The sequence below is a fragment of the Manis javanica genome, chromosome 9 (genome assembly GCF_040802235.1).
Source record: "Manis javanica isolate MJ-LG chromosome 9, MJ_LKY, whole genome shotgun sequence".
NCBI lineage: Eukaryota > Metazoa > Chordata > Mammalia > Pholidota > Manidae > Manis > Manis javanica.
Genome location: NC_133164.1, coordinates 76,107,113 through 76,126,088, shown reverse-complemented (window position 1 = coordinate 76,126,088; position 18,976 = coordinate 76,107,113). Strand labels below are relative to the sequence as shown.

At 37.4% G+C, this 18,976-nt stretch overlaps 1 protein-coding gene and 1 non-coding gene across 3 annotated transcripts in view; both read right to left on the bottom strand.

Annotated features, from left to right (window-relative positions):
• Window positions 1-18,976, bottom strand: part of PIEZO2 (piezo type mechanosensitive ion channel component 2) — a 480,163-nt gene that overhangs the window by 170,624 nt on the left and 290,563 nt on the right. For both annotated transcript variants that reach the window (XM_037001110.2, XM_037001111.2), the window contains exons 6-7: window positions 17,237-17,447; window positions 15,471-15,684 (exon numbers count right to left, since the gene is read on the bottom strand). In XM_037001110.2, coding sequence (XP_036857005.1) covers window positions 15,471-15,684; window positions 17,237-17,447 — 425 coding nt within the window. The remainder of the gene's footprint in view (window positions 1-15,470; window positions 15,685-17,236; window positions 17,448-18,976) is intronic.
• On the bottom strand, window positions 10,063-10,169 carry LOC118968865 (U6 spliceosomal RNA). Its single transcript, XR_005056712.1, has one exon. It is a non-coding gene; the product is annotated as a U6 spliceosomal RNA (small nuclear RNA).

The following is an 18,976-nucleotide window of genomic DNA, read 5'->3' as shown; positions in this document are numbered from 1 at the left end:
GTTAACTCATTTAATATTTATACAAACCTATAGGGGAATTACTATTATTAATCTAATTGTCTCCATTTTCTATATATACATACATATAATTTCAACTTAGGTTTGCTTAAGGAATATGCTTTGTTTATAGGGAGAATACCAAGAAAGAGAAGTAAATAGTACCAAATTTTTCCACAGCCAGGGCTGATTGTTTGTACTGTAATTCAGTGATGCTGATGAGAAAAAGGGAAGATGAAAGAGAACATTTTATTTGAATGGATTTTACTAAACTACTAGATGTCATATAAATTGGTAATTAGCAGATACAGAAACATTTTTCTTACTAGCCCTCACACATAACAGTTTATTTAATTAAAAAAATAGCATAACCAAGATTGACATTGGCTGTATCTGACTGTGCTCCCTTCTCCACAAGAACAACTATTGAAGAACAAGACACTATTGAAAGGATCTTAGAATATGGGGGTGATGCTGAAGCACCCCCTGACCAGAGGGTAAGAGAAGTGGCAACATTACCATATTGCCCTCCCCCAGGCAGCACAGCACCACACAGGGGTCCCCCCTGAGCATCCAGTTCCTCCAGTGGGAAAAGAGACAACCAGCACCCCCAGCACTGTGGGCCATTTTGTGGGAGTCCCTACGCGGATCTTTCCCCCTGGAGATTGCAGGGGAATCTGAGGGGCTCAACCACTGGGAATCTGTGACAAAGAAAGAGGGATGGGCTTGCAACCAGTAAACAGATTTTGGCAGACTGAGTTCATACCAGCAGTGCCCAAGTAGTAATCTTTACCAGTGGCTTTGTGTATTGCAGAATTGAGTTGGAGGAGCACTCTGACCAAAGAACTCGGTGGGATGCATATATGCTGATTCAGATCCTCAAATGAGTTTTGCTAGCCCTAAAGCCTGATTTGCCGATGCCCAGGCAAGGAGGGCAGACACAGGCAGACACAGCCACAGCTGATATGGAGAGCATCTCCTGGCCACATCTGACCAGAGAGCTAGTGACAACTTCTGGAAGCTGTGCAGCCCAGGAGTGCTGCAGCCATGTGGTGGGTAGAACTGATTGCTCCCAGGGTAAAGCCCGTACTGGGCATGGAGCATTCTCATTCTATGCACAAGCAGGGGGATTAATTCATAGGCAAATTTGAGGGCAGTTCCTAGCCCATCTCAACCAGAAAGCCTGTTTGGGAAATTGAGAGTCACCTAGAGTGGCCCTTTACCTCCTACCCAGGCAAAGGAACTGAAACACAGCCCCATCTGCTGGCAAAAGTATCTTCTAGCCCCATCTGACCAGAATGGCTGGTGATAACTCCTAGAAGTTTCGTGGCTGTGCGGTGTGTAAGCCTACAGACAGATGGACAAAGCTGATGTTTGCAGTGTAAAGCCAATGGCTCTCTTTGGTCAGGGAACTTGGGATGTAGGTCAGATTGAGTTAAGACCACAAAGAACTTTATCAACTTTAAAGCTGCTTCTCCCACTATGCCCAAGTAAAGAATCTAATTCATAGCCCTACTCATTACTGAATACAGCCTTCAGCCTGTCTGACCAGGGAATATAACCAGAGCATATGGGAACCTGCACAGTCCATTCAACAGCCTACCTACAGAGGCACTTACGGAGCCTCTGGCTTTCCCTAGCAGCAGAGCAAAGGTGATGGCTTCATCTGACCAGGGAATTCAGTGCACACTCTGGCCTGATTGGGGTCCCTAAACAACAAGCTGTACAAGCCCTGAGTCCTTTTCAACTTCCCTGCCAGGACAGGGAAACTAATTCATAGCCCCATCCAATATGAGTGTAGTACCCATTCTGATAATTTATTGAGCTTGCCCAGGGAATCCACAGGCAACCATGGAGCCTATCCCATCCTGCAGCCTCACTTGGGTAGGGAATCAAGCCACGATCCCTCTCCAACTTCTGTCAGCCATAGGCTTACCTCACCATCCCTATCCTCAGAGCTCAGTTGCCTCACGCAAAATTAGGCCACAAAAGCAAGTCCAATCTGTCCAAGGACAGTACCAAGAGACACACTCAGAAATCCAAACTGAACCAACTGGCAAAACGGCCTCTGCTAAAGGAAACCTTTAAAGTTTGAAAGAGGAACCAAATTAATCAAATGCATAAATACCAATGTAAGGAATCAAGGACCATGAAAAACCATGTAAATATGATACCACTAAAGGAAAACTAATAAGGCTCCAATTATTCACCCCAAAGAAATGGAGATCTAGGAGCTGATAAAGAATTCAGAATAATCAATCCTCTTAAGGAATTTTAGTGAAATACAAGAAAACAAAGACAGATAACTAAGCAAAAATTAGGAAAGCAATGCATAGTCAAAACAAAAAGTTTGACAAGGAAATAGCAACCATGAAAAATTTAAGAGCAGCAAGAGAAAAGAGAAAAGTTATATACAATGGAACCCCCTTAAGACTGTTGGCAGTTTCTCAAAAGAAACTTTTCAGGCCAGGAGAGAAGGGAATGACATACTCAAAATATTTAAAGAAAACAACTGCCAACCTAGAATTCAATACCAATGAAGCTGTCCTTCAGAAACAAAGGAGGGAGAAAGAGCTTCCCAAATAAACAAGAGCAGAGGGAGTCTGTAATATGTTAGACTATTACAAGAAATGCTAAAGGAAGTTCTTTGAGTGGAAGTGAAAGAAGGCTAGTTAATGTCATAAACATAAAAAGTAGGGTGAATCTCACTGATAATGCCAAATACATAGGCATAGTTAGATTCTGCAATGTGGCAATAGTGGTGCATATTACACTAACAATTTTAGTTTAAAAGTTAAAAAAAGAATATAGTAAAAGTAACCATAGTTACAATAATGTATTACTAGTTACACACTATAAAAATCACATAAACTGTAACAGCAATAACCTAAAATGTGAGAGGGAGGAAGAGTAAAAGTATAAGGTTTTGAGTTCTATTGAAGTTAAGTTGTTATCAGTTTAAAACAGGGTTATATAAGTTTGAAATATTTTATGTAAGCCACAAGGTAAAATCCTATAGCAGCTACACAGAACACAATAAAGAAGTCAAGGCACACTGATACCAAAAGAGAGCAAAAGATAAAAAGAGATAGCAGGGTAAGGCACAAGTAACAATGGGTCTACAAAATAATGAGAAAACAATGAACAAAATGGCAATAATAAGTTCTTATGTATAATAATTACTTTACATGTAAATGGATTTGAATCCCTCAGTTAAGAGACATGGAATGGCTGAATGGATAATAAAACAATATGCTGCCTACTAGTGACTCCCTCAGACTTAAATACACACACAGGTTGAGAGTGAAGGGATGGAAAAGGATGCTTCAAGCAAATGGTAACTAAAAAAGAAGCAGGGATAGCTATATCAGACAAAATAGAGTTTAAACTGAAAATGGCACATAGACAAAGAAGGTCATTATACAATGAGAAAGAGATGCATCCATCAAGAAACTTTAATAATTATGAATATTTACATGCTTAACATCAGAACACCTGAATATATAAAAGTAAATATAATATATATATAACTAAAAGGAGAAATAAACAGTAATATGATAATAGTTGGGGACTTTAACATCCCACTCCAACTATGGATAAATCATCCAGACATAGAATCAATAAGAAAACAGATTTGAACAAGACTATAAACCAAATGGATCTAAAAGACATATACACAGAACATTCTATACAACAATACAAGGATGGATGTTCTTCTCAAGGGCACATGGAACATTTTCTAAGATGGCATTTTCTAGGATGGACCATATATTAGGCCACAATACAAGTCTCAGAAAATTCAAGAAGATTGAAATCATACCAAGCATCTTCTCTGATCACAATGGCTTGAGACTGGAAATTAACAAGAGGAAAACTGGGAAATTCATGAACCCATGGATTAAACAATACTCTCTTGAACAACCAATGGCTCAAAGAAGACATTAAAGGAAAAATTGAAAAGTTTTTCAAACAAATGATAATGGAAACACAACATATCAGAGCTTGTGGCATGCAGCAAATAAATAAAACAACCCAAATAAACAATCTAACTATGTCTTAAGCAACTAGAAAAAGAAAAAACCAAGCCCAAACTTAGCAGAAAAAAGGAAATGATGAAGATTAGAGCAGAAATAAATGAAATAGAGAACAGAAAAATAATAAATAAGATTAACCAAACTGAGAGTTGGTTCTTTGAAAAAATAAACAAAATTGGCAAACTCTTAGCTAGGCTAACCATGAAAAAACTGAATGAAAGGATCCAAAACAACAAAATTATAAATGAAAGAAGGGATGTTACAATTGATAACATAGAAATACAAAGGATCATAAGAGGCTACTATAAACAATTGTATGTTAACAAACTGGACTATGTAGGAGAAATGGAAAAGTACTTAGAAACATACAACTTACCAATACTGAATCAGCAAGAAATATAAAATCTAAATAGACCAATTGTTAGTAAGGAGATTGAATCATTATCCAAAAACCTCCTAACAAAGAAAATTCCAGGACCAAATTGTGTCACTGATGAATTTTACTAAACATTTGAAAAAGAATTAACACCAGTCCTTCTCAAACTCTCTTCCTTAAAACCAAGGGGGACACTCCCAAACTCATTTTACAAGACTAACATTATTGCAATATCAAAACTAGAAAAGGAGACCAGTAGGAAAAAAAACTATAAGCCAATATCCCTGATGAATAAAGATGTGAAATTTCTCAATAAAATATGAGCCAACCAAATTCAGCAGTGCAGTGGAAAGATCATTCCTCATGATCAAGTGAGGTTTACCCTAAGGATGCAAAAAATGGTTCAACATATGCAAATCAATCAATGTGACATCACCTGAATAGAATGAAAGAAAATAATCATATTATCATCCCAATAGACACAGAAAAAGATTTTGAAAATTCAACATGCATTCATCATAAAAACTCTTAACAAATTAGGCTTAAAAGGAACATATCTGAACATAATAAAGGCCATATATGACAAACCTACAACTAACATAATATTCAATGGTGAAAGATTCAAAATGCTTCCTTTAAGATCAGGAACAAAATAAGGGTGCCCACTCTCTCTTCTATTCAACATTGTACTGGAAGTCCTAGTTAGAACAATCAGAAAAGTAAAAGAAAGAAAAAGTAACAGAACTGATAAGGAAGAAGTAAAACTGTCTTTATTTACAGATGGCATGACTTTGCATTAGAAAATTCTAAAGACTCAACCAAAAACTGTTTGATCTAATCAACAATTTCAGTAAAGTTGCTGGATACAAAATTAACATGCAAAATTCATAGTGTTTATATAGAACCACAAAAGCAAAGATTTCCTGAAAAAGAAGACCAAAGCAGGAAGCATCACACTTTCTGATTTAAAGCTGTATTATCAAGCTATAGTCATCAAAACAGTATGGTGCAGGCATAAAAACAGACAAATAGACCAGTAGAACAAAATCAAGAGCTCAGAAATAAACCCAAGCATGTAACATCAATTAATATTTGACAAGGAAACCAAGAAAACTCAAGGGAGAAAAGACAATCTCTTCAATAATGGTGCTGGCTTAATTAGATATTCACACATGAAAGAATGAAACTAGACTCATATCATAGGAACAAAGCTCCTTGACCTGGGTCTTGGTAATGATTTTTTGGATATGATACCAAAAGTACAGCAACAAAACAAAAAAATTAAAAAGTAAGACATTAAACTAAAAGCTTCCACAAAGCAAAAGAAATGATCAACAAAGTGAAAAAACAACTATGGAATAGGAAAAAAATTTTACAAACCATATACCTGATTAGGGGTTAATATTCAAAACATATAAAGAGTTCATACAGTGCATAGCAAAAAACCACGTAATCCTATTAAAAATTGGGCAAAGGACCTGAATAGACATTTCTCTAAACAAGATATACAAAAGGCCAAAAGGTATACAAAATGATGTTCAATATCACTAGTCATTAGGGAAATGCAAATTAAAACCACAATGAGATATGCCTTCATTAGATGGTCATCATCAAGAGACAAAAGATAATAAATGCTGGTGTAGATATAAAGAAGTGGGAACCCTAATACACTACTGGTAGAAATGTAAACTGGTGTAGCCACTACGGAAAACAGTATGGAGGATCCTCAAAAATTAAAAATATAATTATCAAATGATCCAGCAGTTACAATTCTGGGAATATAGCCAAAAGAAATAAAAACAAACTTGTTAAGACATCTGCACCCCCATGCTCATAGCAGCATTATTTACAATAGTCAATGAATGGAAACAACCTAATATCCACTAATGAATGAGTGGATAAAGAAGTTGTGGTGAGCATGGTATGCACCTATACGTATAATAGAGCATTATTCAGCCATAAAATATGAGGGAATCCTACTATTTGTACAACATGTACGGACCTTGAAAGACCACATTAAATGAAGTAAGTCAGGGAAAGACAAATATTGTATGGTCTCACTCATATGTGGAATCTGAAAAAAAAAAGCTTGTTAGCAGAGGTGGAGGTTAGGGGAAGGGAAACAGAAGAAGGTGGTCAAAGGTAAAAACTTCCAGTTTCCAGTTTCAAGACAAATAAATAATTAGGGTTGTAATGTGCAGCATGATAACTATAACTAACATTGCTGTTATACATGTAGGAAAGTTGTTAAGAAAGTAAATTCTAAGTATCCTCCTCAGAAGGAAAAGTTTTTTTTTATTGTATCTATATGAGATGATGGATGTTAGCTGAACCTGTTGAGGACACTTCATACTATTTGTAAATCACACCATCATGCTGTATGCCTTAAATGTATACAGTGATATATACCAATTATTTCTCATCAAAACTGGAAAAAAGAGCACCACTATGTACACTTTCACACAAGAAAACTATAGAAGTAGAGCTAACGTTTAATTGCCCTCTGATCACCAGGCACGGACGGACCCTTGTGTGCATCACCTCATCAGTTTTTTCCGCAGCACCTGGAGCAGCTAAGAAGCCCCACTTGTTAAGACAAAGCCCAAAGAAACTGAGAAACCCCAAGTCTCTCAACCATAAGAGGTAAACCAGGTCCCCAAGAAACATATTTAAATATGAACTGAAATCTCTAATTTCTTCAAAAGTGAAAGCTACTTACTACTTTAATCGTGTTTATTTTAACCATCAAGGATAAAGCTATTCTTGAGTTTTCTAAATAAATAAATAAATCTGAAACTATCATTTTTCTCAAGCAAAAACTAGATATGTGCCAACATCGCACTTAAAGAACCAAGCATGCCATAGCTTCCTTTGTTTCGCGCTGAACTTGGGATTTGATAACTGGAGGGTACATACCACAGAATGCAGCAGTGGGGCTGCAGTGTGTGCATTAAGATTGACAGTGACCTTTCTCAGAAATAATTTTTCCATACACATTTTACAGCCAGTGGCCACATCTGAGGCTGAACATTCACGAAAAACCTAAATAAGTTGTATGTTATTTCAATACACAAGGAGGTAGAATGCAAATGTTTTAGGAGCTAGAGAGAGAAAACCAGCTCGGAAAGGGATTTTCTGAGTTTGCTGAGAAGGCATTAGTGTGCTAGTGTCAGTATCATCGTGCTACCGGAAGCAGTGTTTTGCGTGAGAGTACCAAGGCTGCCCAGTCAGAGCCTAGTGGGGAAGCTCAGGCAGCAAGAATCTGTCATGGTCCAAGGCAGCAAGTGTTAGGGAGCAAGTCTACATAGGGCATTTGCCCAGGAGGTGATTCTTGTTCTTCACAAAAGGGAACATGGAAGGTTCTGCAAGGAGGTGCTCATGCTAGGTTTGGAAGAGTAGGAGGATGTGGGGTGAAGTAGACAGAGGAAGGGCATTTCCTGTGACAGAAGCAGCACAGGGGGTGGAGCAGCTGAATGTGCTCTAGGAACTGCACATGTGATCCCAGATGAAGCCACATTGTTATAGATGGGCAAGTTCATCTGAATAAAGAAAATATTTTATGTGTATTAATACAATAGTCACAACAATAAAATCTGCTCCTTTTAAATAAGTGCTCCACACTGCCAAGCACTTGATAGTATTCTCCTATTTAACCCAGCACTCTGCTCTGAGACAAACACTATTTTCATTCCTCTTTTGTAGATAGGAACACACAAGCACACAGTTAGGTAAGGTTGCACCCAGGCACTCTTGTCAGAAAGTAGCAGGGTCAAGATTCAGTTCCAAGCTGTCAGACTCCGGAGACTGAGTTTGCAGGCATTAGTAAGGTCCTCCTCTGCACACCACGCTCTAGGAGAGCAGTGCTCATGTTATGCTTGATAGCAAGGAGGGTCTTGGGCAGAAGGGTCTTGACCTGTTGCAACATGTGTGCAGGTGAGCTGCTCTTACAGGTCTGAACCATCTAGAACAAGTCTGCACTATCAGGTCAACTAGGAGCTATTAGGTTTCCCCACAGAATGGGGCAGATTCTCTGTGAATGCTGAAAGGGAAATCTTTCCTGAAAGGTGCCCTTAATAGGCGAAAGGTGATAAATCATCTCCATGACATTTCATCAAGGCTGAAATTCTGGAAGGTGAGGTGGGGAAGTTTTAGGTCTCTGGCTTAGACAGGCGTGCTGTGCCCAGGCTCATCTCCTGGTCAGAAGTAGTTGCTCTGTATACAGTGCCAGGTGTCATGGCTGGGCAGCATATCCTGATTCCCAGGAAGCCTGGGTCCACAATGCATCAATTTATGGCCCAAGTGACCATAACATTGTGGCAAATTGCACAAATGGATTCAGGGGTTCAAGTATTTATATTCTATTGATTTCCCATTCCTCTGTGGAAAGTCAATTAATTTCTCTTTTGGCTCTCATGTTTTACCTTTTAGATGAGCACGAATTAACTCAGAGAAGTGTGGAACAAGTCACTTAATCATTAAGAATCTTTTCACAGAGAAACCAAAAGTTTTGTTATCATTCCATCACCTACTGACTCTACAAATTCAATGACTTCATAGATTACCTGCCATTTGTTAACAGAGATGTAAAGGGACAGTGTTAACTTGGTTGGGTTAATTTATATTTCTTAGCATTAAAATGACCTACCTGCCTTATGTTTTTTTTTCCCACATACTGGGCTGCTTTCAGATGAAGTTCTTGCCAACTGGTCTCCATTAAAAACAATTTAGTCTTTCTGTGCTGTTTCTGTTACTAAACCTCAGATCACTCTAATGTAAGACAGGCATACCATGGCAACCCTGGGCTGGGCTGCAAATTACATTTGCTTAAATAACCTGGATAACTGCTTGAAAAGCAAACTGCTTCAGACCTAACAGAAGAACTGACTGCATTTTCTAAAGGACCCGCTGGCTTCTCCAAACTAGAAGAAAAAGATATACAACACTGAGGCCTTTATCACTCCTATATTATTGACATTTTTATGACAAGTATAAAAATTTACAATGTAGATATAATAAATAATACGTACTTTAGTGTTTGCTTTTTAACAGCAAATTTTTCTCATTTGTTATAGAATAGCTAACTCATGATGTTAGAATTTTAGGCTTTCCTTTCTCATTTTTACATTGTCTTAACACTGAAATAAATATAAGCTTTTCCTTCGCTAAACATAATGCATTTCCATATCATTATGATTTATTGAAATAGGACATTAAAAGGGTAACACAGTACAAATCAATGTACATTCATTTAATAGAGAATCCTACTTTCACAGAGAGTGAATTCTCTCCCATTCCTTCCTACCCTTTAATTTCCAAACTTCATAATTTAAGGTGAAAAGAGCAGAGCTGCAACAAACTCAATTTGAGCAAACAAGTTCAATCCCAGCAATAGGTCCTGTGAATGTTCTAGAGACAGTTCAGGAGTTGGGATGAAAGCCAGCTGGAGATTAGATGAGGCAATTTAGAGAATTATTCAGTCACATATGCATCTCAATGCATAGTGCACACAAAGTGTTCATTAATAGGGCTGCAAAATAAATTTATAGGTTCCAGGTGTCAATATTATGATTAAAAAATAATAGGCATTTCAGTCTCCCCACCCTGGCCTATGTCAGAATTTTTACCAATATTATGTAGGCAATTCAAGATTTAAAAAAAAATATGGAATGCTTCACGAATTCTCGTGTCATCCTTGCGCAGGGGCCATGCTAAACTTCTCTGTATGGTTCCAATTTTAGTATATGTGCTGCTGAAGTGAGCACTCAGATTTTTTTTAAAAGCACAAAAAGTGAGGACCTTCAGGCAGTGGTGTGCTGCTAAACTATTAAAACTTACGTTTAATTCATGTCATCAGTAAGGAGAAGTTTATAGCGTTTAAATGCATTTTAAAGCCTTTCAAGGCATCCCACATTCATGATAATGCAGAACAAATAAGGTCTACCTGCCTGTGTTTTGCCAAAGGGACAAAGATGCCCTACCCAGTGCACCTTCAGCACTTTAATGCAGAAAGACCACAGGCCAAGACTCAGAGCTTCATAAAAGTGGTCAGTTTTACAGGTAGGAAAACAAATGAGGACATGCACATGCAATTGGAGGAATCTGAACACCTTTAATTCTTGCTTCATGAGGTGTTTGCTGTCTGCCAAAGTTCCCTATGGAAATACAAAACCTTGGGAGCGATGACATTTTGGATGTGCTAAGCATAATTTTGTTTAGTTCACCATTTTTCTTAGGAAACAGGGTTACTAGGGCTCTATTCTATGAAACAAACTATGTTGAATGGTATATTATTAGTCGTACATTCAGTTCTGTGGATTCATTTTGAAGCTTCCTTTTGCTGAATCAACTTCAGAAGGTGGTCACTCAATTTTTTATATGGTTATAAGAAACTACAGCGATTCAGATTTGGGAAGGAGAATCCCACTCTCAGACACAGTGTCATAACCTTCCCATGAGTATGCTCGCAACCACCAAATAATGAGCAGTGAATTTTGGTTTGGGGAATATAGTGACATGACTCCCACGTGCAAAAGTGAAAGGGAATCTCCCTGAGGCAACCTCACTGCCCTGCTCCACCTCCACCTTCAGCGTGGTCTCCTGTTCATTGGCTTGCTTGTCGGTCCCTGCTCACCTCACACCCTCCCCTGGCTGAATGTAATGGGAAAATCCCACCACAGGTCTGCAAGGGGCTCAAAGGAAGCGTGAGATCCCTTGGAGCCACAGGGTTGAAAGAAGCAATCACCCTAGAGAAAAACACTACCTCATATCTGAGCCACAGCTAGGGATGGGATTTCCATTTACTATAACTGCATGGTGAGGGAATCATAAGCCAGTGAATTATCCTAATGTTGGCCCAGGGCTATTGAAATCTCCAGGTAGCATCTTGCTCATCATTGAGTTTTACTTAAATTGAAAAGTAATGTGAGTGCTCAGTGCAACATTATTTAAGGGAGAAAAATGAGGAACAATCTAAACCTAATTGTCAAAAATCAGGGATTGACTAAATTATAATACAGCTACACAATCAAACGCTTAGCAGCCCATGGAAATCACATTTTAGAAGAACATTTCATAACCTGGGAAAACTTGAGTACAACACCATAGTAAGGCAGTATGTGTGCTAAGATTCAAAGTTTGTTTTTAAAAAGCACATATATGCATAGGAAAAATACTGGAAGAATATACACCAAAAAAAACCCAGTATTTATTTCTGGAGTTAAGGTTACATTTTTCAAGTGTTTATCCTTGTTCTTTTCCAAATAATCAGCAACAAGTATGTATTACCCTAATGATAAATCTAATTTTTCTAAAATAAAAATAGTTTTCAGCAGAGGGCCTATCTGAAAGCTTACAAGAAGATAGAAGCAGCTTGGATTGTTTTAAGGACAGCCACATCCCAAGTTGAATCTATGGGCTGGAGTATCTGTGGTTATGAAATTTGTGACAAATGTCCATGCAAAGTGTTTTTTTCTTTTTTTGCTACAGTTTCTAGTTTGTTTTCTTCCAACTCAGAATTTGGGATTGATAATGGTCACTGAAATTATGCCTTATGAAAAAGCTATTGTTTTAAGTATATAAATTTCCAAATTTTCTACGACTAAAATGCAAAGTCCTATTATCATCAGTTAATGGTGGGAAATATACAACAAATATAATACAATATATGTATGTATTACAGCATACATAAATACACACTATATTATTTAGCTTAAAATGTTTATGCCCTGAAAGCAACCTGACTTAGCCTATGATATTATAAATGGACCTTTTAAAGTATTTAAAGAGATTATGTACACAATGTCTATGATAAATTATAATTTTAAGTTTGTGACATTTCAAATGAAGAATAAATATGATAAATTATTACACTACTAGGACTTATTATATACACCATAGGTTGGCAGGACTGGTTCACCACCGGTAGGGGTGTAGCTTGTGAGCTAATACCAGTTTTACATTTTTAAGCAATTGAAAAATTAAAAAATACATATTTCATGAAAGCTGAAAATGATATGAAATCCAAACTTTGGTATCCACAAACAGAGTTCTACTGGAACACAGCCACACTCATTCTTTTAAATCTTGTCCATAGCTGCTTTTCTGCAATGATGGCTTCCTGAAAGAACTGTGACAGAGAACCAACTGATCCTTTAGAGAAAAGGTGTTTTCAAGGTGGTTCTGAGTATTTTGTGTATTTCCTATCGTTTGTCTCTAGATGGCAGAAAAGACAGTTTGCAAGTGCGTGGGGTGGGGGTTACTGTCCTATAGAAGATATTTACATTTCCAACTAAATCATCCCCTAAAGGCAGCCCTTCCAACAGTACAAAATGTTTTCTTTCTGTATGTATTCAATAAACCAAAGTTTAAATGTGTAGAAGAAACTAAAGGATCATTTAGTGTAGCACAAATATTTGTACTGGAATTCAGTATTCCCTTCTGCTAAAAGAAATATTGCATAATCTGCATTATTAAGAAGTCTTCTCAGTCTTTTCCCCCAGCTTAGGTGAGGTACAAGTGACACATGAAATTGTAACATATTTAAAATGTACAATGTGTTGATTTCATACAAGTATACACTGTGTAACAACTAAGTCAATCAAGTTAATTAACAGGTCAATCACTTCACATAGTTATTTTTTTTTGGTGAGAGTGCTTAAATCTACTCTTTGATCAAATTTCAAGCATACAATACAGTATTACTAACTATATAGTGAGCCTGCTGTGCTTTAGATCCTTAGAATTTATCTTGTAACTGAATTTGTACTTTTTACCAACCCTCCCCATTTCCCCCACCCCACTGCCCCTGGCAATCACCATTCTACTTTGTTTCTGAGAGCTTGACATTTTTGTTTAGATTCCACATGTGGTACCACGCAGTGCTTGTCTTTTTCTGTCTGACTTATTTCACTTTAGCTTAATGCCTCCAGGTGTATCTGTGTTGTTGCAAATGACAGGATTTCTTTTTTTGATGGCTAAATATCATTCCATTATACACACACACATATATATATATATATATATTTTTTTTCTTTACCATTCATCCATCAATGGACACTTAGGTTGTTTTCATGTCTTGCCTCCAAGTTAAGCCAATCGGATTCAGACTTCAGTAGTGTGTGTGTGTGTGTGTGTGTGTGTGTGTGTGTGTGTGTGTGTGTGCTTGTATGTGTTGAAAAGTAACTTATCTTAACTGACTGTTAAGTTTTAGGACTCGACACACTTTGGTTAGCACTGTGTAGACACAGCCACGAACTAGCTTTTATTACGGCCAGTGTGGGAGTGGGTCATACTCTCACGGCTTCTTCACGCTTACCATCATGTAAACACCACATTAGGGTCTCTCAAAAGAAGGATGCAACCCTATACCGTCAGGATGATAACATTATTCATGTCCTTTAAAAATACCGATGGGGAGGAGCCAAGAGCACCTGAGCCCCTTCCAGACCCCCAGAGGGAAGCACGCGGGCGGCGCCTCACCCCCAGGCTCCCTCCTGCCACTTCGGCTCCCTCAGTTTTCTTCTGTAACATTTTTGTGTCTCTCTGTGGAAATGTTATGAACTTTCCACAGAGGAAAAGAAAAGTGAAACCAGGAAATACCTATTTTAAATAATTTTATTTTTCTCTTTCTCTCATTTGTTGCTGAACCAGTAGAAAGTTTCAGACATCATGACACTTTATCCCTAAATAATTAGCATGTATTTCCTAAAATAATGTTTTTCTGTATATCCTCAATACAATCATGCACCTAGGAATTAATAATAATTTTCTATTATTAGCTAGTAACCAATACTTGTTGAAATCGCCCCATTTAACCTCAAAGTGTCCTTTAGAGACTTGCTATTGAACCAGGATGGAATCACCAGTGCAGCTTCTGTTTTCTAGGTCTCCTTAGTTCTCCTTTAAACTAGAACATTTCCTACCCCCATTCCCTCCACATGCACTTCTTTTTCATGAGGCCACTTTTTTTTGGAAGGGACCAGATCATTTATCTTTTAGAATCGGCATTCTGAATTTTTCTGTTTTCCTACAGAGTCAATTACTTTTCTATCCTTTATATTTTCTATAAATTGGAGGTTAGGTCTAAAAGTTTAACAATATGATACTGTATAACCTCATACAGCATCACAATATGAGAAGTATGAAATGTTGTGTTATTTCATTTTTGGTAATGTTAGTTTAGATCAATTGGTTAAAGTGTTAACCATCATTGCAAAGGTTTGATTTTTCCTTTGCAATTAGTAAATAATCAGTGTAAATAATAGTGAATGTAATCAGTGTAGCTACAGTAGTAAATATAAGTAAATCAGCACAAATAATATTTTGTCATTGTTGCAAACACTCTTCATTCCAACAGACTTTTTAAGTAATGGTTTCATTTTGTGATTAGGATCAATTATTTCATTAAGAATTCATAAATGGTAATTTTCTAATTTTATTATTCCTTTCCTTTTCATTAGCTGGCATCACCCTGTGAAAAGTAGTTTTCCCTCATTAACCGAGAATGGTCTAGAGTTCCTTCTATAAAGTCAAAGTAAATGCTGATTCTTTACCTTTAATTCCCATTTTCACTGTAGGCGTTGGTGTAACAGTCATCTACGATTGAAGCAAGTTAGATATTTATCTCTACCTTTCTCTCTCTCTTTCTCTTGCATCATGAACTCATGTATGTTTATTTTAAAATTTTTACAATCAATTAGTTATTATTTTTTGATGCTCTATTTGTCCTCTGTTTTTGTCTGTGAGAGCTCCTTCTAGCTGGATGCTTTAACACATAGTGATTATTTTTTTATGTAAAATGCCCTTCTTGGATCTCTTTCAACAGCTGAAACCATGTCTGTTCTACTTGCAGCTTCCCCTCTTTCTGTCCCAGCAGTACCTCCATCTGAAGAGGACCTGTTTCCTTCTAGACTGTCAGTCAATAAATTTGAAGCTAGACTGCTTCCTTCATCCCTGACAAACCTTTGCTTAACACATCAACTGGCACCAAGAAGAGCCCTTGCAAACTCTAGCTAGGTCATAAAGGGAGGAACCTCCACTCGAAATGTCTGAACACTTTATCTTACCTTGCATAATAGTCATTGGGTGGAACTGCTTCTTGAAAGAACTGGAACTGATATAAATAAAGTCCAATCAAATGTCCCGCAGTGAAAATAGCCAGCAGAACACAAAGACAGCTGAACAGCAATGGATCAAACGTCCGGCACCAAGACCACCAGGTACACAGACCCAAAAATACAAAGAAGTACACAGATGAGGTCAAAGATGGCAACATCATACCTAAGGAAGAAGAAATGTGATCATGAAAAATTGCATAGAACTGGAGAGTCACCACTCGGTAAATGTAGTTATTGGAGGGTATGTAAATTTCTTTGCTATGCTTTTAGGTATCATCAGACTTTTAAAAATATTAACTGCACTTTTTTTATAAAAACCAAAATTAGTGCTATTTTTATTGTAAAAAAGAGAGTCACACACAAAGTGTTTTTTGTAAATATGGAGAAATACCAGAAGATGAAGAAATTCTTCCTGTGGTGGTTGAGCAGAGTAACATCTGTTTCTCCTATCAGTAGAATTTCTTTTTTTTTTTTGAGAGGGCATCTCTCATATTTATTGATCAAATGGTTGTTAACAACAATAAAATTCTGTATAGGGGACTCAATGCACAATCATTAATCAACCCCAAGCCTAATACTCAACAGTCTCCAATCTTCTGAAGCATAACGAACAAGTTCTTACATGGTGAACAAGTTCTTACAGAGTGAATAAGTTCTTACATGGTGAACAGTGCAAGGGCAGTCATATCACAGAAACTTTTGGTTTTGATCCTTACCTGTTTCCATCTTCCTACTTCTCTGCAAAATTTTTCGAGAATACTTTTACATTCCAACTTTCCCTCATACATTTTTAAAATAATGATTTAATTTTTTTGGGTGAGGTTAGTTAAGTAGGAGCCATAATAATTACATTCTGTGGCAGTTAAAGTCTTACTAAATCTTTGTCCTTGATGACATTTGATTTGCACTATTATCAAAAGGGGAAACATAAAATGAGATAATTCCTTTAGAGGTATTTAAAAACTTTTTTCTTGGGGTGTGGGCATTTGAAACTGACTCCTCATTAAAATACTGGGTTATATTTCCTGAGAAATTCTATTCTTTTTTCTACTTTTTAATTTCCATATTAAAAAACAGTTAAGTTGTTCATCTTGTGAAATTTCAACCAAGCAATATGGAATAAACTCCCAGCCACTCTGAAGCAATGGTGAGCAATGGTGAGCATCGAGATGGAAGGAAGGGGAAGATGGGGATAATGTTATTATGGAATACACAATCTAAGGCCAAAATTTAAAGGAAGTGAGTGTCTGTGCTGCAAGATTACAATCTAATTCAGGAAGAAAATCAGTATATCCTGGAGAGTTAAACCAAGATGACTAATAATAAACAGACTTGCTTTCAAAATGCACATAAGCAACTCTGGTGGGTACACTGAAATCTCCCACTGTAGCAGATCACCCACCATTCATAGGCTCTGAGGAAGAAGAATAGCTGTTTTTCTGACTTGCACATACAAAATGGCATCACTTAATAGATATGGAAAAAGATTGCTTTATAGAGGTTAACAGGAACCATTTAAAAACATAAACACTAGAAATGAACAGGAAATTTTTTTGTATGTGTGGTTTGTACATGTGGCCAGTTTTACAAAAGCTACCATTATTATTTTGATGTCAAGGAATAGAAATGTTTCCTTCTTCATTTTCTCCTCAACAACTTCTTTGACTATTTGCCAAAGTGCTACTTGCACTCCATCCTGTATTAGAATCTCTCACCTGATGAACCAAGTAAAATTGTCACAACGACTTTCCCAGCGGTGGTTATCATGTTGCCAATAAACTCCTTAAGCTTGGAAGCCATGGAGGCAAGCCTGCGGAACATTTTTAATTTTGTGCTTTCTTCCAACTCGCCTTCAACACCAGCTCCTTCATCTAAGTCCTCTTCATAGATCAGGGCCTCTTCTGGATCCATTTTTTCTCCTCCAGCCTAAATAAATGAAAAACAGAAAACACTTCAGTCCAGAGCTCTGCCCATCCGCCAGCAGAAACATGGTTTGCAAATTATGGAACAGTCAATGAGGTGAATTTTAAATGAGAAAAAAAATGCAGACTACCACTTACCCTGTATAAGCCCAAGTAACTTTGATCTCTCCTGAAGAGGTAAACAGGAAACATCACTAATCATAGGGTCCCTAAAAGCATGTCATCTTACCTACAGGAGCTTATTTTTTACAAGCAGGAGAAGAAACTGTCTGAAACATCTATTAATAATCTTAGTTTTCCTCAGTCTGGGATTAGTTCCTCAAATTTACAGTTTACGGTGAAGGTAATGGGAGGTCTGATCAAAGTAGCCATGGCTGTAATTGAAAGGGTGGGCCGAATCCATGCTCAGGAAAGCCCTTTTCTTTCTCAAGTTTGCTTTTGTTCACGATTTTGGCATTTCCTGACTGTGGGAGGATGAGTGATCCTGGGCTACTTGGCTAAATATAGTCGCTTTCTATTTTATCCTTGTAGAGAATGATATACTGGTTTAATTATGACAGCTGAGCACCTCTGTACTATTGTTAGAGACTTAGGGAAGAAACATATGTCCAGACATACACTTATTTCCCTGTATTATTTTAAACTGGGTCTACTAAGGTGTTTTTTGTTTTGTTTTTAAAGAATACATAGAAATGTTTTTTGGCAAATTCGAATCTTTCTCCAGAAGGGATAGGGTTTTTTTTTCTTAAGGAATTGTAAATATAAACCATCACCTTAACGAAAGGAAGCTGTTTTAGATGCATGAAACTTTGCATTTGCCCCTAGGCTAACAGACTTGATTTCTTTAGCTCTGTTGGAAGGCCTGCAGCTGGCTGCAGAGCCAGAAGGACCATTAGGCCCAGTCAAGACACCTATTTAAGGCTTAAAGAGTAGAGCCTGATTTCTCCATCTTAAAGGTTCTTTCTTGATACACTTAGTTCAGACATTTACATAATATCCACTGATGGTATGTGAACTTCTATGCCAAGGTTCACTGGAGGAAGGCAGGCAGGCGTAGGAAGGCTGGTGCGAGGTTCACGTGAGTGTTGAGCTCTGAGAACAGAGAGCTCTTCTGTTGCCAGGAGGATACAGACCATTTGGTACTCAAGCTGGCTACTGATGAAGCCAAGGCCGCAGGCTGTACGCCCACCCCCTACACGTATGCACACACACACGCACACACACACACAGGTTTAACCCCAGGTCTATTCAAGTTTATATACCCAAACTGGGTTTTATTGTATACCATCATGACACATTTGTATTTTTTCCTGAAGGAAAAGGAATGTCTCCTGCTTATTAAGAATTTTCTATCTGCTCAGCACTTAGTATATGTTGGTATCTCCAGTAAGAGATACAGCAATAAACATATAAACAAGTCAAAGAATAACAAACTGAATATTCTCACAGTAATAAATGCTATTCAGAGAATTAAAAAATGGTGATGTGATTGTGGGTGACAGAGTGGCTGTTTTAGATTCTGAGGTCAGGGAG